Genomic DNA, 17,671 nt, shown 5'->3' on the forward strand with positions numbered 1-17,671 from the left:
GTTCTTTGGAACCTTTAATCACAGTGTCATATTCCCAGGAGTGAAGGCCATATATTTAGGGTCAAAACTGGGATCAGAGATCATTATGGTAATGTAATGAATGAAAACATTTCCCACGGTGTGCTCCAATTTGGTTTTGTGCCGTCAATTACTCAGCATTAGCAGAGCCATATTACAGCAATTTGAATAGGAGATTTTTTTTTTTTTGAAAGGGAAAAAAAACTAAAGAAAAACGTCTCTGTGCAAAAATATTTTATTTTTTATGCCATATAAATAGAACATTAAAAAGACAAACATTTATTAATTAGTAGAAGTGCAACAGTTAAACAATTTGTTTCTCTTCGTACTTGAGTCTTATGTCCCCTCTTACGCTGGCAGTGGTTCAGCGCCAGCAATACGACAGGCAACTGCAGTTATTAAAGCTGCCCCTTTTCCAGACCCATCTTCAGAAAGCTGAAACTTAACCTCACATTCTGGGGCCAGCATCTTCACAGTTTTCTTAACCACTCCAGCAAAGCTAAAAATGGAGACAAAAAGACAAACCTCATCAATGAATCGTTGGACAGCATTCTAACTGGCTTAAAAGGTTATGTGTCATCAGAATAGATTTTAGCACAAAAAGCAAAAAGGTATTTAATAAAATTAAGTTTTTCGTTTAAATTTTTCAAATCACTAGATCTATAAAAAAAAATAATGAAATCTTGAAATGGTCACAGTGGACACTGGGCCTAATTTTAGACTCATGCTTAAAGTTCTTTAAGGATAATAATAGTATTTTGTACAGACAGGATTACAATAAAGGATACATTACACCTATATAATGTAGATACTCTTAAAACAGGATCCACCATTTACAATAGACGATGGTCAAATCTCACCACCTCATCCTCCCTCCACAATGACCTTTACCCAGAACATACAACTCAAAAGGATCAGACCCCATCTAAAGCAACTTAGGGCCCTCTGGACTATTGAAAAGAACAGAAGTCCAATATTAGATGTAGTGGCCACTGTGAAAATAGCAAGATAATACAGATGGTGATCTAAAAAATAAAATCGTAAGTTAAAAAGATTTTAGGCTATGTGCACACGTTGCGGATTTGCCTGTGGAATTTTCTGCGCAGATTCTTACTCTCTTGGCAGAAAAATGCATTTGTAAATCCATGCTTTTTTTATGCGGATTTTCATGCAAATTTGTATGCGTTTTTGTAAGCTAAATAAAGATTAAATAAAATAAAAAAAAAAATTGTGATGTCATTTCTTTGTCCAACCTCTTTTACATACTCCATTGAATACCATGATATCATCACATACCATGTTCATATATAATGTTTACACACAAAACAAATATAAGTGAATATCTATAGATAGATCTATAGGTAGATAAAGACCGATGTTTAGTAATGAACATAATAAAATGGTGCATAAAAAGTTAAAGACACACACGAAAAAAAAAAAAAAAAAAAAACTGCATTAGGTCGGGGTCACACTTGCGAGAAACTCGCACCTCAGTACCCGACACTGCCGCCGGGTATAGTTAAGCCTTTACTGGCTATTAAAATAGGGGAGCTCCCCAAAAAATGATGTGGGGTCCCCCTATAATTAATAGCCACAAAAGGCAGACAGCTGCGTGATGATATTAATAGCCTAGGAAGGCGCCATGGATATTGGCCCCCGGCTACAAACACCAGCTCTCAGCCGCCCCAGAAATGGCGCATCTCTAAGATGCGCCAATTCTGGCACTTGGCCTCTCTTCCCACTGCCCTGTAGCATATGGGGTAATAGTTGTGGGGTTGATGTCACCTTTGTATTGTAAGGTGACATCATGCCCACGGTTTAGTAATGGAGAGGTGTGAGAGGTGACAATAAAGGGCCTGTCACACTAAGCGATATCGCTAGCAATATCGCTATAACTTGTGACGTTATAGCGATATCGCTAGCAATATCGCTGTGTCTGATACTTACCTCCGACCCGCTCCCCTGCTGGTTATCGCTGATCGCCTGAGAACGTCCTGGACCGTTTCTTGTCGTCAGCTTCCTATGGAGAGACGAGCATGGTGCCAGGCGGGAGGACGTCAGGATCGCTTAGTGTGACAGGTAGGTAGCGACCCCCATCCCCAGCGATGTCGCTGGTGAGATCTGCCTGTGTGGCAGCTCACTAGCGACCACTTAGCGATGCACCAGCGATCCTGACAGCATCATATCGCTGGTCGGGATCGCTGGTGCATCGCTAAGTGTGACAGTACCTTAAGACACCCATCCATTACTAATCTTATAGTTAAGGGGTTAAATAAAGACACAGCGAGAAGTATTTTAACTAAATAAAACACAGTTTCCCATATTATACTCCTAATTCCTGCAACGCCCTCTTTCTCCTGCAAAAAAAATAAAATGAACCAACACAAATACTCCCTGTTCCGATGTAATTCATTTAATAATGAGTGTCCATCTCCCATGTAGAGCTGTCACATCGAGACATGTGACTGCCCTACACGGCCTCCGGTGACACAATGACCAGAGATAATACACCCGGCAGTGTACTTCATCCGAGTTCGTGCTCTCACTTTACGGCACCAGTGCTGTGTGAGACTATTCTCAGGCAGCGGTGCCACAAGTAACAAGACGAACTCAGGTGACCTCTAGGCGGCGGAGGGATACACGGCAGGAGGATTATCTCCTGTCACTGTACACCGGAGCAAAAAATGTGACAGCTCTACATGGGAGAAAGTCGTGGGACAATAGTTATTAAATGGATTAAATCAGAACAGGGAGTACACTGTTGGTTTATTTTATTTTTATTTGAGGCGATCGAGGGTGTTGGGGATTAGCTGTTTGGTGAGTAAGTACTGTATTTTTTATTTATTTATTTATTTTTTAACTATTCAACACAGTATGCTTGCCTGCACACGCGTGCACATACACACACCCACACCCCCAGCACACAGTCTCCGCCCACACCCTCTTCCTTCTCCCTATCTGCAGCGTTTTTCCCATGCAACTCCACAGCAAAACCACAAATCATTTTACAGCTGCAGTTTTCCATTGAGTCAGTCAAATCCAAAGCAAGTCAATGGGTGCAGAAATGCTGCAGATCCGCAAAAATAATTGACATGCTGTGGAAAATAAAACACTGCCAATCCGTACATATTTTTCCACTGCATGTACACACAAATTCTGAATTTTCCATTGACCAACATAGGTTGCAGAATACACTGTGGATCTGATGCAATTCCGCGCGTCCAAAAATGCTTCGTGTGCGCATAGCCTTAAAATTTGACAAAAACTTTGATAATGCTTAACACAAAAAACAAATGTAAATACGGTAGGTAGTTTTTTGATTCCATTTTTCCTTTAAGTCTAATGTGTCTAATTGAGTTGCGGTTGGCAGGAATAATATCACTGTAGACTTTGAAAACATCAAGATTTAAATCAAAGAAGGGAATTTGCCAACATTACATAATAAGGACAGGAGCTTCCTCAAGCAAACCTGGGAAACTTTTTTGCACATGTTTCTCAAAACAAATGCACTGTACATCATAAAATGACAGGACAAAAAAAAAAACAAACAAACTGTACAACTTTTAGCAACTGAACTTCAAGTCTACAAGTCACAACGTCTAGATAGAGAGTTGACTCATTGTTCTCAAAGGACTGCTAAATAATTCCAGTTTCACAGTCCAGCCTAGCTCCAAGCACAGTAATATAAATGTCAGTTTTACATTCAGGCTAAGGATTGCAGTATAAATAACCCATTTCAGAAAACGATGGATTACAGTCAGAATATTCAGCTATAAAACTTTATGACCAAGTCTTTGAGTGCAGACAGCATCTATCCCCAGTGGTGCACATACAGGAAGTGGGTATAGTAGAGTCTCACTTTGCATGACTACATGGGTCGAATAACTACTAGTATTCACAAAGTACAATCAAAGCCAATAAGTCAACAAATAGAAATGGTGATGGCCAGTAGTCACAGAAAAGTTAATAGCCTTATACCATTTCTCAAGAAGTGATGCCTGCAATTGTTCATCCAATTCCCACATCAGTCAATGACAGAGGAAATGCTTAAAATGGGTTGTCCTGCCTTAGGCTACAAGACTGCTGTCACAATATGTGACTGCAGACTTGTGAATCCTGACATCCTGTGTGATTTGCATACTTCCAGCCAGGGGTGGATTAAGGGTAGCCAGGGCCCCGGGCTGTTCAGACTCTGTGGGCCCCCCGGTCATGTGACTGGGTCGGGAAGTCACTAGTTTTCATGACGCATATGGTGCATCAAGGGGTGGGAAGGGGTTAAATACCGAGGTAAAAAAAAACTCTGCAAATACGCAATGTGTGCACGAGGCCTCACAAATACTGAGGTAAAAAACACCAAATGCTAAACGTGTCCATGAGGCCTTACAAATACTGAGTGAAAAACGCACCAAATACTCAGCGTGTGCACGAGGCCTTACAAATACTGGAAGGCTTCCACTCAACATCTAGTCCTGACTCACCTGTACCTAACATCAAAACCAGCTAATAGTCTGCAATCACCTGCTGACCTGGACCCATGACCTGTCAGACAAGTTACTTCACATGAGTCACACAGAGGCTTCTGCTTCATGAACTTCCCCAGATAGAAGAAGCAGCCTCCGATGTGCAGCCTGTGGCCGGATACACAGGAAGAGACGCTCCTTGTCACAGGCTGTGCCCAACATGTCAGCAGAGAGGTTAACGCCACAGACAAGCCGCCGTCTCCTCACACACTGGACACGACGCTGCACCTAGCGACGAACAAGTGCACAGTGCACAATGTTAGTCATGTCCCAGATGTTCAGCATGTGGAAGACCAAGGGGGGGGGACCAAAAAAAGACCCCAGGATTGGAACAGGAGCATGGGAAAGTGGACGGTGGTGAGAGGGGCAGGGTTTATATAGGGGTCGGAGTAAATATATATGGGCAGCGCACACATGCACAATCCTCAGGTTGTATAACTTTCAACTGGTCAAAACATTTCTCTCAGTAGGCCAAGAAAGAAATGTGGCAGGAATAAAGTACACCTCATAGTAACTTATGTGTGAAGCAGAGGTGACAAGACCCGCCATCTCGTGCCCACCTTACTAGAGGTGCCCACTGCCCATATATACCAAAGTTGATGGAAACAGATGACTTCCACTATGATGATTGGTTACCGGCCGCCCGGCCACACCCACTTCACAACTAGTCACACCCATGTCCATGCCCCAACCACACCCATTTAGCACTGCTGATCACGCCGAATTGTACTGAGGAAAAGAAAGAAAGAACAGAGAGAGAAAGAAGAAAGAAAGAGAAACAGAGAGAGAAAGAAAGAGAAAGAAAGAGAAACAGAGAGAGAAACAGAGAGAGAAAGAAAGAAAGAGAAACAGAGAGAGAAAGAAAGAAAGAGAAACAGAGAGAGAAAGAAAGAAAGAGAAACAGAGAGAAAGAAAGATAGAAACGAGAGAAAGGAAGAAAGAAGAGAGAGAAAGGAAGAAAGAAGAGAGAAAGAAAGAGGGGACGAAAAAAAGAACAGAGCGAAAAAAAAGAAAGGGGAAAGAAAAAGAAAGAGGGGAAAGAAAGAACAAAGAGAAAAAAAAGAAAGAAAGGGGAAAGAAAGAACAGAGAGGGAGAAAGAAAGAGGGGAAAGAAAACAGAAAGAGAAAGAAAGAAAGGACAGACAAGGAAAGAAAGAAAGATTCTATAAAGATACTATACCAGACCGGCTCACATTATAGTGCCCATCTGAGCCTCCTGGTGCAGGACATATCTTGATCGACTCACATGGCCGACATCCCCGAGTCCAAGGCGATCCCGCTGTCAGAGGAGGACATGATGATAATCTGAAGCATTCCCTGAAGTGCCTAAATGGTTCCGTCACAATCTCCTCCGGTCAGCTTCCAGCACGTCACTTCTGATGGAATGTCACGTGCGAGTTTAAGTGCTTGCTCCTCAGGGCTCCGCCGTATACTCCTGTGTCCACAGGAAAAGTAAGCTCCCGGTCGGGGAAGTCTCTCAAAATCTAGGAAGGTTGGGAGGTATGAATGCTCCCCATCATACACCTTGTACACACATGGCTCTGCACAACTCATACCCATGGCTTTGCTCCATACACCTGGCACACATGCGGCTCCGCTCTGTAAACACACAGCTCAGCTCTGTACACACAGGGCTCCGTTCTGTACACCTCGTACGCACGTGACTCCGCTCCATCCCTCATCAAGCACCATGACAACCAGCACAGCAGAGTCCCGCATACAATACATTGAGGGCTGTGTGTGCACAGGACCTGTGATGAGGTCACAGGAGGGGAGGAGTCAGGTGTCACATGATCAGGGGCCTCCGACTAAAGCCCCTGATCATGTAACCCCTGACTCCTCCTCCCCTCCTGTGACCTCATCACAGGTCCTGTGTGCACAGAGCAGGGATTTATCAGTGAGGGGCTGGCGCTGCGGTGGCCGGTGGGTCTGGGAGGGGGAGGAAGGGGTCGGTATATGGGGTGCGTGGCGCTATGGTGGCAGATTATAATGGGACAATTTTCCTTGGGCTGGTGGGGGTCCCCACACCACTGGGCCCTAGGCTACCGCCCAGATTGACCTCATAATCAGTCACTGCTTCCAGCCACATTCCAACTAGATGTGTCCAGCCTCCCTCAATTTACCTTGACTGAGCTAGCCATCTAGTTGGCATGTCACTGTATTTATGCAAACAGCATTCTTAGGCTGGTTTCACATTTGTGTTAAAACAACGCTGCGCCCTGCGTCGTTAAGTCCCGCCCCGAGCCGGCTCCCTGCCCGCCCCGTCCGGGATCACCGCCTACTTTCGCATTTGCACGCATGCGATCGGCGCACCTTATCTTTAGCATAGGGTGCGCAGATCATGCGCAGATCATGCGCTGCCAGTGTGAAAGTAGCGTGCTGCGCACTTTTGACGGTGCGCCGTGCGCGCCGAAATGCAACATGCTGCATTTCGGCGCGCACGGCGCACCGTCAAAAGTGCGCAGCACGCTACTTTCACACTGGCAGCGCATGATCTGTGCACCCTATGCTAAAGATAGGGTGCGCCGATCGCATGCGTGCAAATGCGAAAGTAGGCGGTGATCCCGGATGGGGCGGGGCTTAACAAAGCAGGGCGCAGCGTTGTTTTAATGCAAATGTGAAACCAGCCTTACTGTGACCTGCTCCTGGTATTGGAGAATCCTCACAGTACACAGTGGGTGCAATGTTTTGGTTCACAAGTCTGCAGTCACAGAGTGACTGTAGATTTGTTGCCTGAGGGTGGACAACCCAATTTAAAGCACCTTGTTTGCTTGTAAAGTGTTGCCATCCCATCTTATCTACATCTCCTGAATTACAATGGAAGCATTTCATTTTCCACTCTTCTACTGACTTTGTTCAAGTCTACACTGCAAAGTTACATGAGAAGCAGGAAAAAAACAGTTCACTTGATCAATGTAAAGGGGAGGGTAATTAAGGATTCTTTATGTGTAGTGTAACAAGGTGTTAATAAACAATGTAAAATACATTACACACACCCCACCCTTGTAAAAACCTAGTTTAACATGTTGTTCTTTGATATGTTCCCTTTAAGGTCAACATATATTTGATTATTGAGACTGCCTAATAAAAAAGGGCATCAATCCTCCTAATCAATTTACATGGCCATGTAGGGCATAAAAAGTTTAATAAAATGTTACCTTGATATCTGCGATCAGATTCCTTACTGCAGAGAAATTCACATTTTCCAGAATATGCAAATTCGCTGTTAAGATATATTGGCCGGACCCAGATTTTCCTAAGAGTCTGCCTTACTTTATGTGAAAGCGAGCGTTACTAGTGTGAGACATGTAATGGCTGACAGTCTTCTCTCCTGATCTTCATGTCTCACACTGGTAATACCCTTTTTCATATAAAATAAGATCTAGAGGCAGATTCTCAGGGAAAATCTGTGCCCAGCCCATAGATCTGAACAGCTAATTTACATATTCCAGAGAAATCCATGTTTTTCTTAAAACATTGGATCACAGATATCAAGGTATCATTTTATTCAACTTTCTATGCCCTACATGCCCATGTAGATTGATTAGGGAGGGTTGTTCCTACTGACCAATTCCCTTTAATTTACATTTATATCCACCTACTGGGGATGCAGCTTGTACAAGGTTCCATCCACTCCTACGGTGATTCCGAGATGTTCAAGGCCTCGATTTTCTCTTATCTTCTCTACAACAGCAGCAATGCCAGAAGCACATAGTTGAGCTGCTCTTCTTGATACAGTGGTACAAACCTCCTTCACTAGCACTGTATCGTCACAGGTGCTCTTCAGACCTAACTGATCTAGAATGGAGCGAACCTGCAGCAGGCCAAGGGTATCACTGAGGAGGAAACAGAGCTTCGTGTAAATGTCTACCAGTCTATCACCTCCGGCACAATTCTCAGAAAAGCAACAATCTCAGCATGGCATAATTCAAAAGGAGGAAACTAATCAGAAATATGTTAATATGGCATGACAGAAAAATAAATCATTTCTAAGGTTTATTTTAGAGTCAATCAAAAACAAAAAACACATCACGGTACACAGACATGCACAAAATTGAGTATTTGCTGGTTTGTTGGAATTTGTAAAAAATTATTTAGCAGAGAATTTGATTAAAAAATACACATTATGCTCACTTTACATTAACCAGCTCACTGCTGTAATAGTTAGTCTATATGGTCTTGCCTTTTTAAAGAAAAAATAAATATATTAGTTTTGGGGGTTCTCACTATTACTATTATTACATCTCATACATAAATACACACTTTTTTCAGGAGAAACAAATACCTTTCAATACTTGATAAAAACTTAGTGGGGAAGAGACCTCTTGTGTTCAGTTTGTCAGAGATTCTGCCACCAAATAGAACCTTTTCTTTGGTGAGCTTTATTAGAACTTGGCGCACAATCTCTCCTAAGTACATTCCGCTGATCATCTTCTCATATCTGAAAAAGGAGGCATATGGAAACCAGTCACTTTTACCGAGCGTGTATGATGCCAGTGGTTGTAACTTAAATTGTATCGCCACCATGTTATTTTTTTAATTTTTCTTTCTTTAGCTCTCTAAATCTGCGTAGATTATTTTTGTTTGAATTTTTAATCTAGTTGGAGCTCAGGCTTTCTGAAACAGTCTAAACTTTAGACTCTAAAGGGTTCAATACTATGCTGGCAACATTAGCATCCGTGTTCTCCAGACCATTAGTACTGCTGACTATAATTGTTTGTATCCTAATTGAATGTCTCTTCTGTTCCAAGAGGTTGATTCCAGCAATGCCCCTTTCATACATGACTGAAATAACTAAGAATACAACTTAAAGTCCCATTGGCAAGTCAAGTGTATTTTGTGGTAGGGTAAAGCTCAAAGTCTAATCCTTGCCATCTCTTTGGACAACTCTTGAGATGATTGGTCTTCGCCTACATGGGAGTAAGGCCTCTTTTACACTGCCTTTCATGGTTTGTCCTGATTAAGAAGTTGGACAACTTTGAAATTTGTTGACAAACATCAAATAAATATCCTTGGTTTCATTCATCGGTTACCATCGGCAGTGCACCCCATTTTTCATAGTTCTTTTCCTCTTAGATCTACCCAAGGGTTTGTAGCAGCCAACTTTCTAAGCTACTCGAATTGTTGGGGTTTCAGGTAACTCAATCAGACGAGCAATTAGCAGCACCTAGATTTCCTCTTACACAAGATAAAACCCTATTGCACCCATTTATTTTTCTACAGTTTACAAGTGAATCATGGGCGGACATACCGCAAGTGCAGCCTGTGCAGTTGCAACGGAGCCCAGAGGTGGAGGGGGGCACCTGCAGTGCAGCTATAATGAGGGCAGTCTGGCCTGTTTATCGGGCTCAGAGGCTCTGGGGGGCCCTAGCCAGATTGCCCTCATGTGCGGCAGGCAGGGAGTGATCCCTGCAGCTCTGCTGCCTACAAGAGAAAATAGCAGTGGAGTGGAGCTGCAGGGATCAGTCCTTCTTGCTGCCCACGCTTCCCCTCACACAGACACAAGCGCCGCTGGATGACGTAATCATTCAGCGTCTGGCTGTGCCAGAGAGAGGAAGCTGCCGGTGATGATGCTTCAGCTGTGGGAGAGCGTGCAGAGAGGTAAGAGGTGCTGTGTGTGTGTGCGCATATATATTATATATGTGTGTGTGTGTAGCGCTGCGGCGGAATGTGCAGAGAGGTGAACGGTGCTGTGTGTGTCTGTGTGTAGGTGGAGGGGAGGGCAATGATGAGGTGATGGAGAGGACAATGATGGGGATGGTGGGGGAGGAGGAAATGATGGAAGTGGTAGAATGCTGCCTCTTTCAAACAGCCAATAGTTGAACAGCTGCCAATCAGCTGCATTCAAAACAATCAGCAGCAGTCATTTACTGGCCTGCTTAGACAGGCTAATGAACATTGATCGTTCTGTGTGCATAGAATGCCATGTTATCAGCAGCACCTCATTGGTTTACATGGGCCATTGGTCAGCCCATAACTAGGATTTTTAAGCCAGCTTTAAAAATCAATCACTCGATGAATAAACATTTTTCTCATTTCGCCTGCCTGTGTATATAGGCTGATTGTTTGAAGTGAACAATCTTATGAACGCTTGTCCCTAGATTGGCTCATCCAAGAGGCCATAACTATCATGTATGGCTAGCTACAGAGATCATGCAAACTGGTGCAGAGTCTGTGTTTTGGTGCTCTTCACACCAAACCACAAGACCTAGATGTACTTCAATAACTTTTGAACTACAGGGGTCAGAGGGGAGAGTGTAAACAATTTTATACAAAGTAACAATTAAAAAGGAAAAAAAAAACAAAAAAAAAAAAAAAAAAAAAAAAAAAAACACTTGCTTTAGCATTCCCGGTAACCTTTTAAAGGGTAATCTGTTATCAGGTTTTTGCCATTTGTTCTGAAAGCAGCATGACATAGGGACAGAGACGGATTCCAGTGATATATCACTTACTAGGCTGTGTGCTGTAGTTTCAATACAATCATATCAGGAGATTGGTGTAGAGGAGAAGACCGGGCTGTGGGTCTGGAACTGCTGAGGCCAGGCCTACTGTTGCAGAGGGGGAAGGAGATTGACGACAGAGCAGACCCTTGACCTGTGTAGAGGGTGTGTAGTGAGCCAGAGGGGTGCAAGAGGGTTTGCGTGGGAAAAGAGAGGGGCTTCCCGCCAGAGCGAAGTGTCAGTGACGGCTGACGCTGAGCCGTAGGTAAAGGTAGGCCACACAGCAGTGATTATGGTCAAGTGTAGCAAGGACTCTCAGACCTCAATCGGGCGTACGGAGGATCGCACTGGATTATTCTTTGCTGCTCTGCAGCATAAAGGACTAGGGGCTCAGCGGGTCAGAGCAGTGACTGCCCACTGCCACCAGAAGTGAAATCGACTTGTTAGGCGGGGAAGCCGGAAGAACACAGCACCGGCCTCAGCCAGCAGCCAGCCATCCAATTCAGGAATAGAGAAAGACATCTGAATTACGCTAAGTGAAATTGAAATTTATACATGGCCATCTTGAGTTATTTCTTCCCTTTGTACCCCACAACCGTCACCTTGTTTATCCCCTGTTGCTCCCTGCGAGGAGGTTATTCTTGTACCTATTAAACAAGTAATTGTATTCCCCCTGTTTCACTGCACATCCTAATACCTGTGTAGTAGTATCATCATCATGCTAGGACTCACATGGAGGCCAGACAAACTAATCTAACTCAGCCCCCACCACTGACATCTTCTCGTGTGCACTGTACATGGTCAGCAAGGTGCCAATCAAATTGTGTGGGCTGGGTTATGCACAGTTCAGCATTCAGACCATGGATAGGTCTACAGCAGAGAAAGTCTTAGTTACTTATCGGTAAGTTTTTCGGAACCCATGACAGCACCAGGAGAGAGGAAATCCACCCACCAATGACAGGAAACCTACAGGCTTAATAGGGAAGCCCCTCTCCCTCGCATCAGTTGAATTACAGAGCATGAGAGGACCGCCTATGGCCATTACAATATAAACATAAAACAACCAACACCACCTAATGAACTAAAAAGGTGTGGAAATCCAACTCTAGTGAAATGAGTGCTCACCCACACGTGACAGGAGAGAATATAAGGGTGCTGCAATGGGTTCTGAAACATACTGTTACCGGCAAGTAACTAAAACTTTATCAATCACCCATGATTTACATTTACAAGAGATTAACAGAGAAAAATAATAGTCTAGGGAGGGACCACAGCCTGGAGCACCCTTCACCCAAAAGGCGAGGTCGGAGGACCTCTTCAACCCTAGAACCTGAAGAGGATAAACATTTTCTCCAAGTCCTAGCATATATCCAGGTCACGACTGCCTTCCTACACTGAAGCAGAGTGGAAGTGATATTTAGGGAAAAATCTCTCCCCTAACAGCACCCTTTCAAATGCCACGCCATTAAGTGGGGGCTGGCTGCTCGTGGATTGAAAACGGTCACCTGAGAAAGCAAATTTGGCACCTCTGGAAGAAACCATGGGTCGGACACAGACAGACATTCTTAGCCACAAACTTTCTTATGACCAGCGGGATTAGGGATATTGGAGAGAAGGTGTATGGCAGGCTGGAGTCCCAGAGGGCAAGGAATTCATCTACCACTAAGGGATCCTCCCTGGTGTTTAGGTGTTCAGGGAACAAAACACCTTCGTCTGCTGGCAAAAATGTCCAGGAGACTCCACATCTGATCTAATTGAAGATGTCCTGACTCTGCTCCAACCCCCTTGCCTTACAGGATTGTGACTTACGTTATTTTTGGTGTCTTCCTTCCCTTTTATATGCAGAACTGTCAGGGAGAGGAGAACCCTCCGCTAGCTGAATTAAACGCTCTGTTTGCCCCATGACAACGAAGACAGCTCGTCAAAGGGGCATTTCCTTTTGAAAGAAGGGGATAGGTTCCCCTCATTCCTGGCCTTTTCCATTCCCTTTGCATTAAAACCCTGATTTTTCTCATTCAATGGAAGGATCTTCATTTCCTTTGATCTAGGTTTTCAGTACATCTTGCTCTGACATCTCCGGCCTAATGTTCATAATGCCTATAGTGCAGGGGTCCCCAACCAGCGGTCCGCGGCTCAGCACCGGGCCATAGCAGTTCTGTTGCTGGTCCAAGGAGCCACGGCTCAGAATGCTGGACACAAGGGGAGCCAGCAGCTGTAGCACTGTAGTGACAGCTGCAACCACCGTCTTCCAAAATACATCGATATTCACCCTCAGTTCCTGCATCCCTGTTGGGCATGGCAGCTTCATCCAGTGCTGAGAGGTCACGTAGTACCGCTCATTAAGGTCATGAATATAGACGCGACTCCACTCCCATAGGCGTGGCATCCATATTCATGATCTTAATGAGCGGTACTACGTGACCGCTCCGCACAGGAAGAAGCTGATGGGCCAGGATAGAGATGCATGGAAGTTCAGCGACAGTGTGAGGGCAAGTATGATGGGGGAGGACGGGGGAGCCCTTACCATGCAGACAAGGGTGGGAGCGGAGCCATGCAGACAAGGCTTTCGCTGTCTCCCATCACCCCTAGATGGGACCGTCTTGTTGCAGGAAAACAAGCCCAGTGCTCCCACTCACTCAAAACCTATGGTGAGTTGAGTCACATTCACATTATAAATGTTATAATTAAATGATAAGTATGCACTACGAAACTACAACCCCATCCATAGCCCCGCTCCCTTATGACCAAAGCCCCGCCCCTGCCACACCTCCATCCCCACCGGGTCATAGAAGAATGGTCTTGCTTGAAACCGGTCCCTTGTGCAAAAAAGGTTGGGGACCACTGCTATAGGGGATATGACTGATTTTCATCAGCCTATCCACTTCATAAGGAAAACAATAGCGCCCTGAACCACTATATAGCGATTAGGCCAGCAAGGAGGAACCACCAGAGTCATCCCCGTAGTCTGATTTAGAGGAAGAGTTAGATGCAGGGGAAGCCTCCCTAAGCCTTTAATCCTTCTTCTCTTTCTGAGAGAGAGGGATCTACGGGACTCCTTAATCTCTGCTTTTATGATAGCCCATATAAGTCAGTAGCAAAGTTAAGGATCTCTTCCATCACGGTCTGCTCTATACAGGATTGACAGAACCTCTTCTGACAGAAGTCTGGCAATGAAAGGTTTTCTGCACAACATATTCCTTGTGCTTGACTTTAGCCACACAATTCTTTCCCTGATGATAAAGGACATGAGATAAGGGGAAACTATATTACCAAATGAGCTTTCATGAAGATCACTTACCACCTTGCAGCTATCAAATGGTATAAGTGTAGACAGAAGGACACGTTTCGGCTGAGAGATCATCCCTGAAGGCTGCCGATTCATCCACCTTTCTGGAGATTCACTGACTGGATCTGCTCTCTTGCCAACTCCATCTCTCCATGGTCTTGCCACCCTCACTATTGACACGGGGACGACGACGCTGCATTTGCTCCTGGTGCTTCCTACGCAGCTCCTTCAAATCAGTCTCCATAATGCTAAAAGGACAGGGGAGCTAGGAAACCCTGAGCAGAGGTGCCAGCTTACTGTTTCCTGTTCTCCCTGGTACTCCCTGGCATTTCCAGGTCATGTGGCACCTGCCCCTGACTAGCCTCCTGGCGTTGTCACCTTCACAGACCCCCACCCCCTCCGCTAGGGTGCACCCCCCGCATCATCCACACACCCTCTAGTGTCTTTACAATGCAGTAGCCCTCTGGGCACGAGTGACGTCACACTGCGTTTCTGCTGCGTCATCGCACCAGGTTCCCCCATCAATGGTAGGAACCCACTGATGCATGGAAGAGGTGCCGCCCTTTTAGCCTGTAGGTTTACGGTCCTTGGTGGGCAGATCCCCTCTCTTGTGGTGCTGTCATGGATGATCGATAAAATAGGAATTCTATCCAAACTGCACCAAGCCGTCAGTAAGTGATACATCGTTGGAATCAGAGTCTCTGCCCCTACATCATGCTGCCCTCATATTAAAGAGCAAAAACCTGAAGTCACAGATTCCCTTTAAGCCAAAAAGCCATTTACATTAGTTGATGTGGCACTTAACTGCAATCATCAATTTGTCTGCTGATCAGTGGTTGTTTAATTGCCCATTTATGCACGTAGACTGCACTGCATTGTGCACTGATTGATCTGTAAAAAGGCAATTCCGTGCACATAGGCTACCATTGTTTTCAGCAGCGCAAGACCTGTTTACACAGGATGAGCTACCAAGGATGAAGATTTTTTTTAAGCCCGCTTAAAAATCATTTTAGTCTGACAAGCGCTTTGCTCTTTCATCAAGTGATTCATAGCCTATTTAAACAGAAAAATCATGAAACGAGCGCTCATTCATGACAATCTTGGAGTGTAATTGAACCTTAAAAGATAATTTTCACATGTAACTGTAGAAAGTTTTGTAATAAATATTGAAATACTGAATAAGTGGTCATAAACCTTTGTTTTCCAGGATTTATGGAATGGTTGTCAACATCTTGATCAAAAGAGGTAATGATATCATCCAGACATCCGTTGTCTCCAAATGCCCCCCATTCCATATTAATACACATTAGGCCATCATCTCCATCAAGAAGCTCCACATTTTTCATTTCTTCCATATAACAAGCATTAGTGCCAGTTCCTGTAAAATATAGGACATGCAGATTAGACCATTATATAATGTAACTCGTAATTCAATATTCCTACAACAATCTTCTAGACAGGACGCAAAATCTGAAACTAGTTTAGGAAAATAAATCCTTCAATCTCCCCCATTTCTAGTTATGTCAGAATGGAACAACTTTTTTCCTTGCACGAATGGCTAGGATTGACAGCTTTCAATGATGAGTGTCATGAACTCAATTTTCTGCTCCACCAGTTGAGAGTTCCCCGTCCGTTCTCCCTCTGGTGGTGACAGGAGGTAGTGCGGTTGGTTTAAGTGGTAGTGATCTGCCACCTGATGAGGAAGATAACGATTGGATCTCTGGAGTATCAGACTGGATATAAGACTGCCGACGCCCTATCCGGATGCTGGTGATTCAGTCTGCTTCTCAGGTCCTGGACTTCAGCTCTCTTCCAGTCTTCTCAAGTTAAGTTTGTTTTTTTGCTAATGTTCACACTTGCGCTTGTTGGTCAATTCAGTATTTTGTGTAATCAGCCTGCCCCTGCTGGGGCTATGCTGAAATTCCACTCCTATTAATCAGTATTTGCCAATCTACTTTTTGTCCCTTATTAGGTTGGCCTCTTTTTTGCTCTGTCTCAGAATATTTCAGAGTGCTGATATAGGTTTTGAAGTCTAGTGACTTCAGGGTTAATTTTGCCATCAGAAGTGTTGGACAATATTTTTGTAGGTTTTTTTGGGCAGATTGCAGACAGTGTCTTTCCTTTCCTGTTCTTTCTAGTTAGTCGGGCCCCTTCGTTTGCTCAGCCTATTTTTCTGCCTTTATTTGTGCTTTCATCTTGTTTCACCGTCAATACATGTGGGGGGCTGTCTTTCCTTTGGGGTCTGCTCTGGGGCAGTTTGTTTTCCTCTTTTCCTGCTTTAGGCTTATGTAGTTCTCCGGTTGTGACGAGGCATCTAGGACCAACGTAGGAACGCTCCACGACTGCTGCTAGTTGTGCGGGTAAGATCAGGGATCTGCAATCTGCATAGTTACCAACTTCTTTGGTTTTCTGAGACTTAGCTTGTTGTCTTTTTTTTCCTCCTCGGTTTCCAGTTCATAACAAATTCACCAGCCATACCGCAGATTCTAGGGTACTCAAAAGCAGGAAAGAATTGTTAGAGAAAGAAGAAAAAAAAAAAAGTGTCAGATTTTTTTTTTATGCATTTTTTCCTCTTTCTCTGGGGCCGTAGGAGGATTTTTTTCCTAATGGAGCTTAAGCAACTGTCTGATCGTGTGGAGCAGCTTGCTGCTGAAGTACAGGGAATTTCCACCTACCTTATTCAGTCACATGCTGCTGAACCCAAGATTCCTACTCCTGATGTGTTTTCGGGGGATTGGTCCAAATTTCTGAATTTTAATAATTGTAAATTATTTCTTGCTTTGAAGCCTAACTCATCGGGGAGCTCTGTGCAGCAGGTTAAAATTGCCATCTCCTTGCTGCGTGGCGATCCCCAAGATTGGGCTTTTTCTCTGACACCTGAAAATCCTATTCTGACTAATGTGGATGCATTTTTTCAGGCCTTGGGGTTGTTGTATGATGAACCTAATGCCGTTGATCAAGCTGAGAGAACCCTGTTGGCATTAAACCAGGGTCAGGATTCTGCAGAGTTATACTGTCAAAAATTCCGAAAGTGGGCGGTCCTTACTACATGGAATGATAGTGCATTGGCAGCTCTCTTTCGGAAAGGTTTGTCAGAGACCGTAAAAGTTGTTATGGTGGGATTTCCTGTTCCCTCTGGTCTGGATGGCTCTATGTCATTAGCCATTCAAGATGATCGGCGTTTAAGTGAACGTAAAACTACACGGGAAGCGCTGCCACCTTTTGAACAAATGTCAACCTATGCAATGTGATGGGGTTTTGTCTAGGGCGCAACGTCGTGAGTTTAGAAGGCGTAATAAGCTGTGTTTTTTCTGTGGAGACGCCTCTCATACTATTTCTCTCTGCCCTAAACGAGAGAAACGTTTTGCATACACATTTGCTGTGGGCAGTATACAACCTAAGTTCCT

At 44.3% G+C, this 17,671-nt stretch overlaps 1 protein-coding gene across 3 annotated transcripts in view; it reads right to left on the reverse strand.

Moving 5' to 3' along the window:
* Nucleotides 1–237: 237 nt before the first annotated feature.
* HK3 (hexokinase 3) overlaps nucleotides 238–17,671 on the reverse strand; it is a 115,711-nt gene continuing 98,277 nt past the window's right edge. For all 3 annotated transcript variants that reach the window (XM_073544988.1, XM_073544986.1, XM_073544987.1), the window contains 4 exons: nucleotides 15,459–15,642; nucleotides 8,824–8,979; nucleotides 8,141–8,374; nucleotides 238–517 (listed from right to left, as the gene is read on the reverse strand). In XM_073544988.1, coding sequence (XP_073401089.1) covers nucleotides 367–517; nucleotides 8,141–8,374; nucleotides 8,824–8,979; nucleotides 15,459–15,642 — 725 coding nt within the window. In that variant the 3' untranslated portion in view covers nucleotides 238–366. The remainder of the gene's footprint in view (nucleotides 518–8,140; nucleotides 8,375–8,823; nucleotides 8,980–15,458; nucleotides 15,643–17,671) is intronic.

This window comes from Dendrobates tinctorius, unplaced genomic scaffold, assembly GCF_039654945.1.
Source record: "Dendrobates tinctorius isolate UK_male_01 unplaced genomic scaffold, ASM3965494v1 ptg000139l, whole genome shotgun sequence".
NCBI classification, from domain to species: domain Eukaryota; kingdom Metazoa; phylum Chordata; class Amphibia; order Anura; family Dendrobatidae; genus Dendrobates; species Dendrobates tinctorius.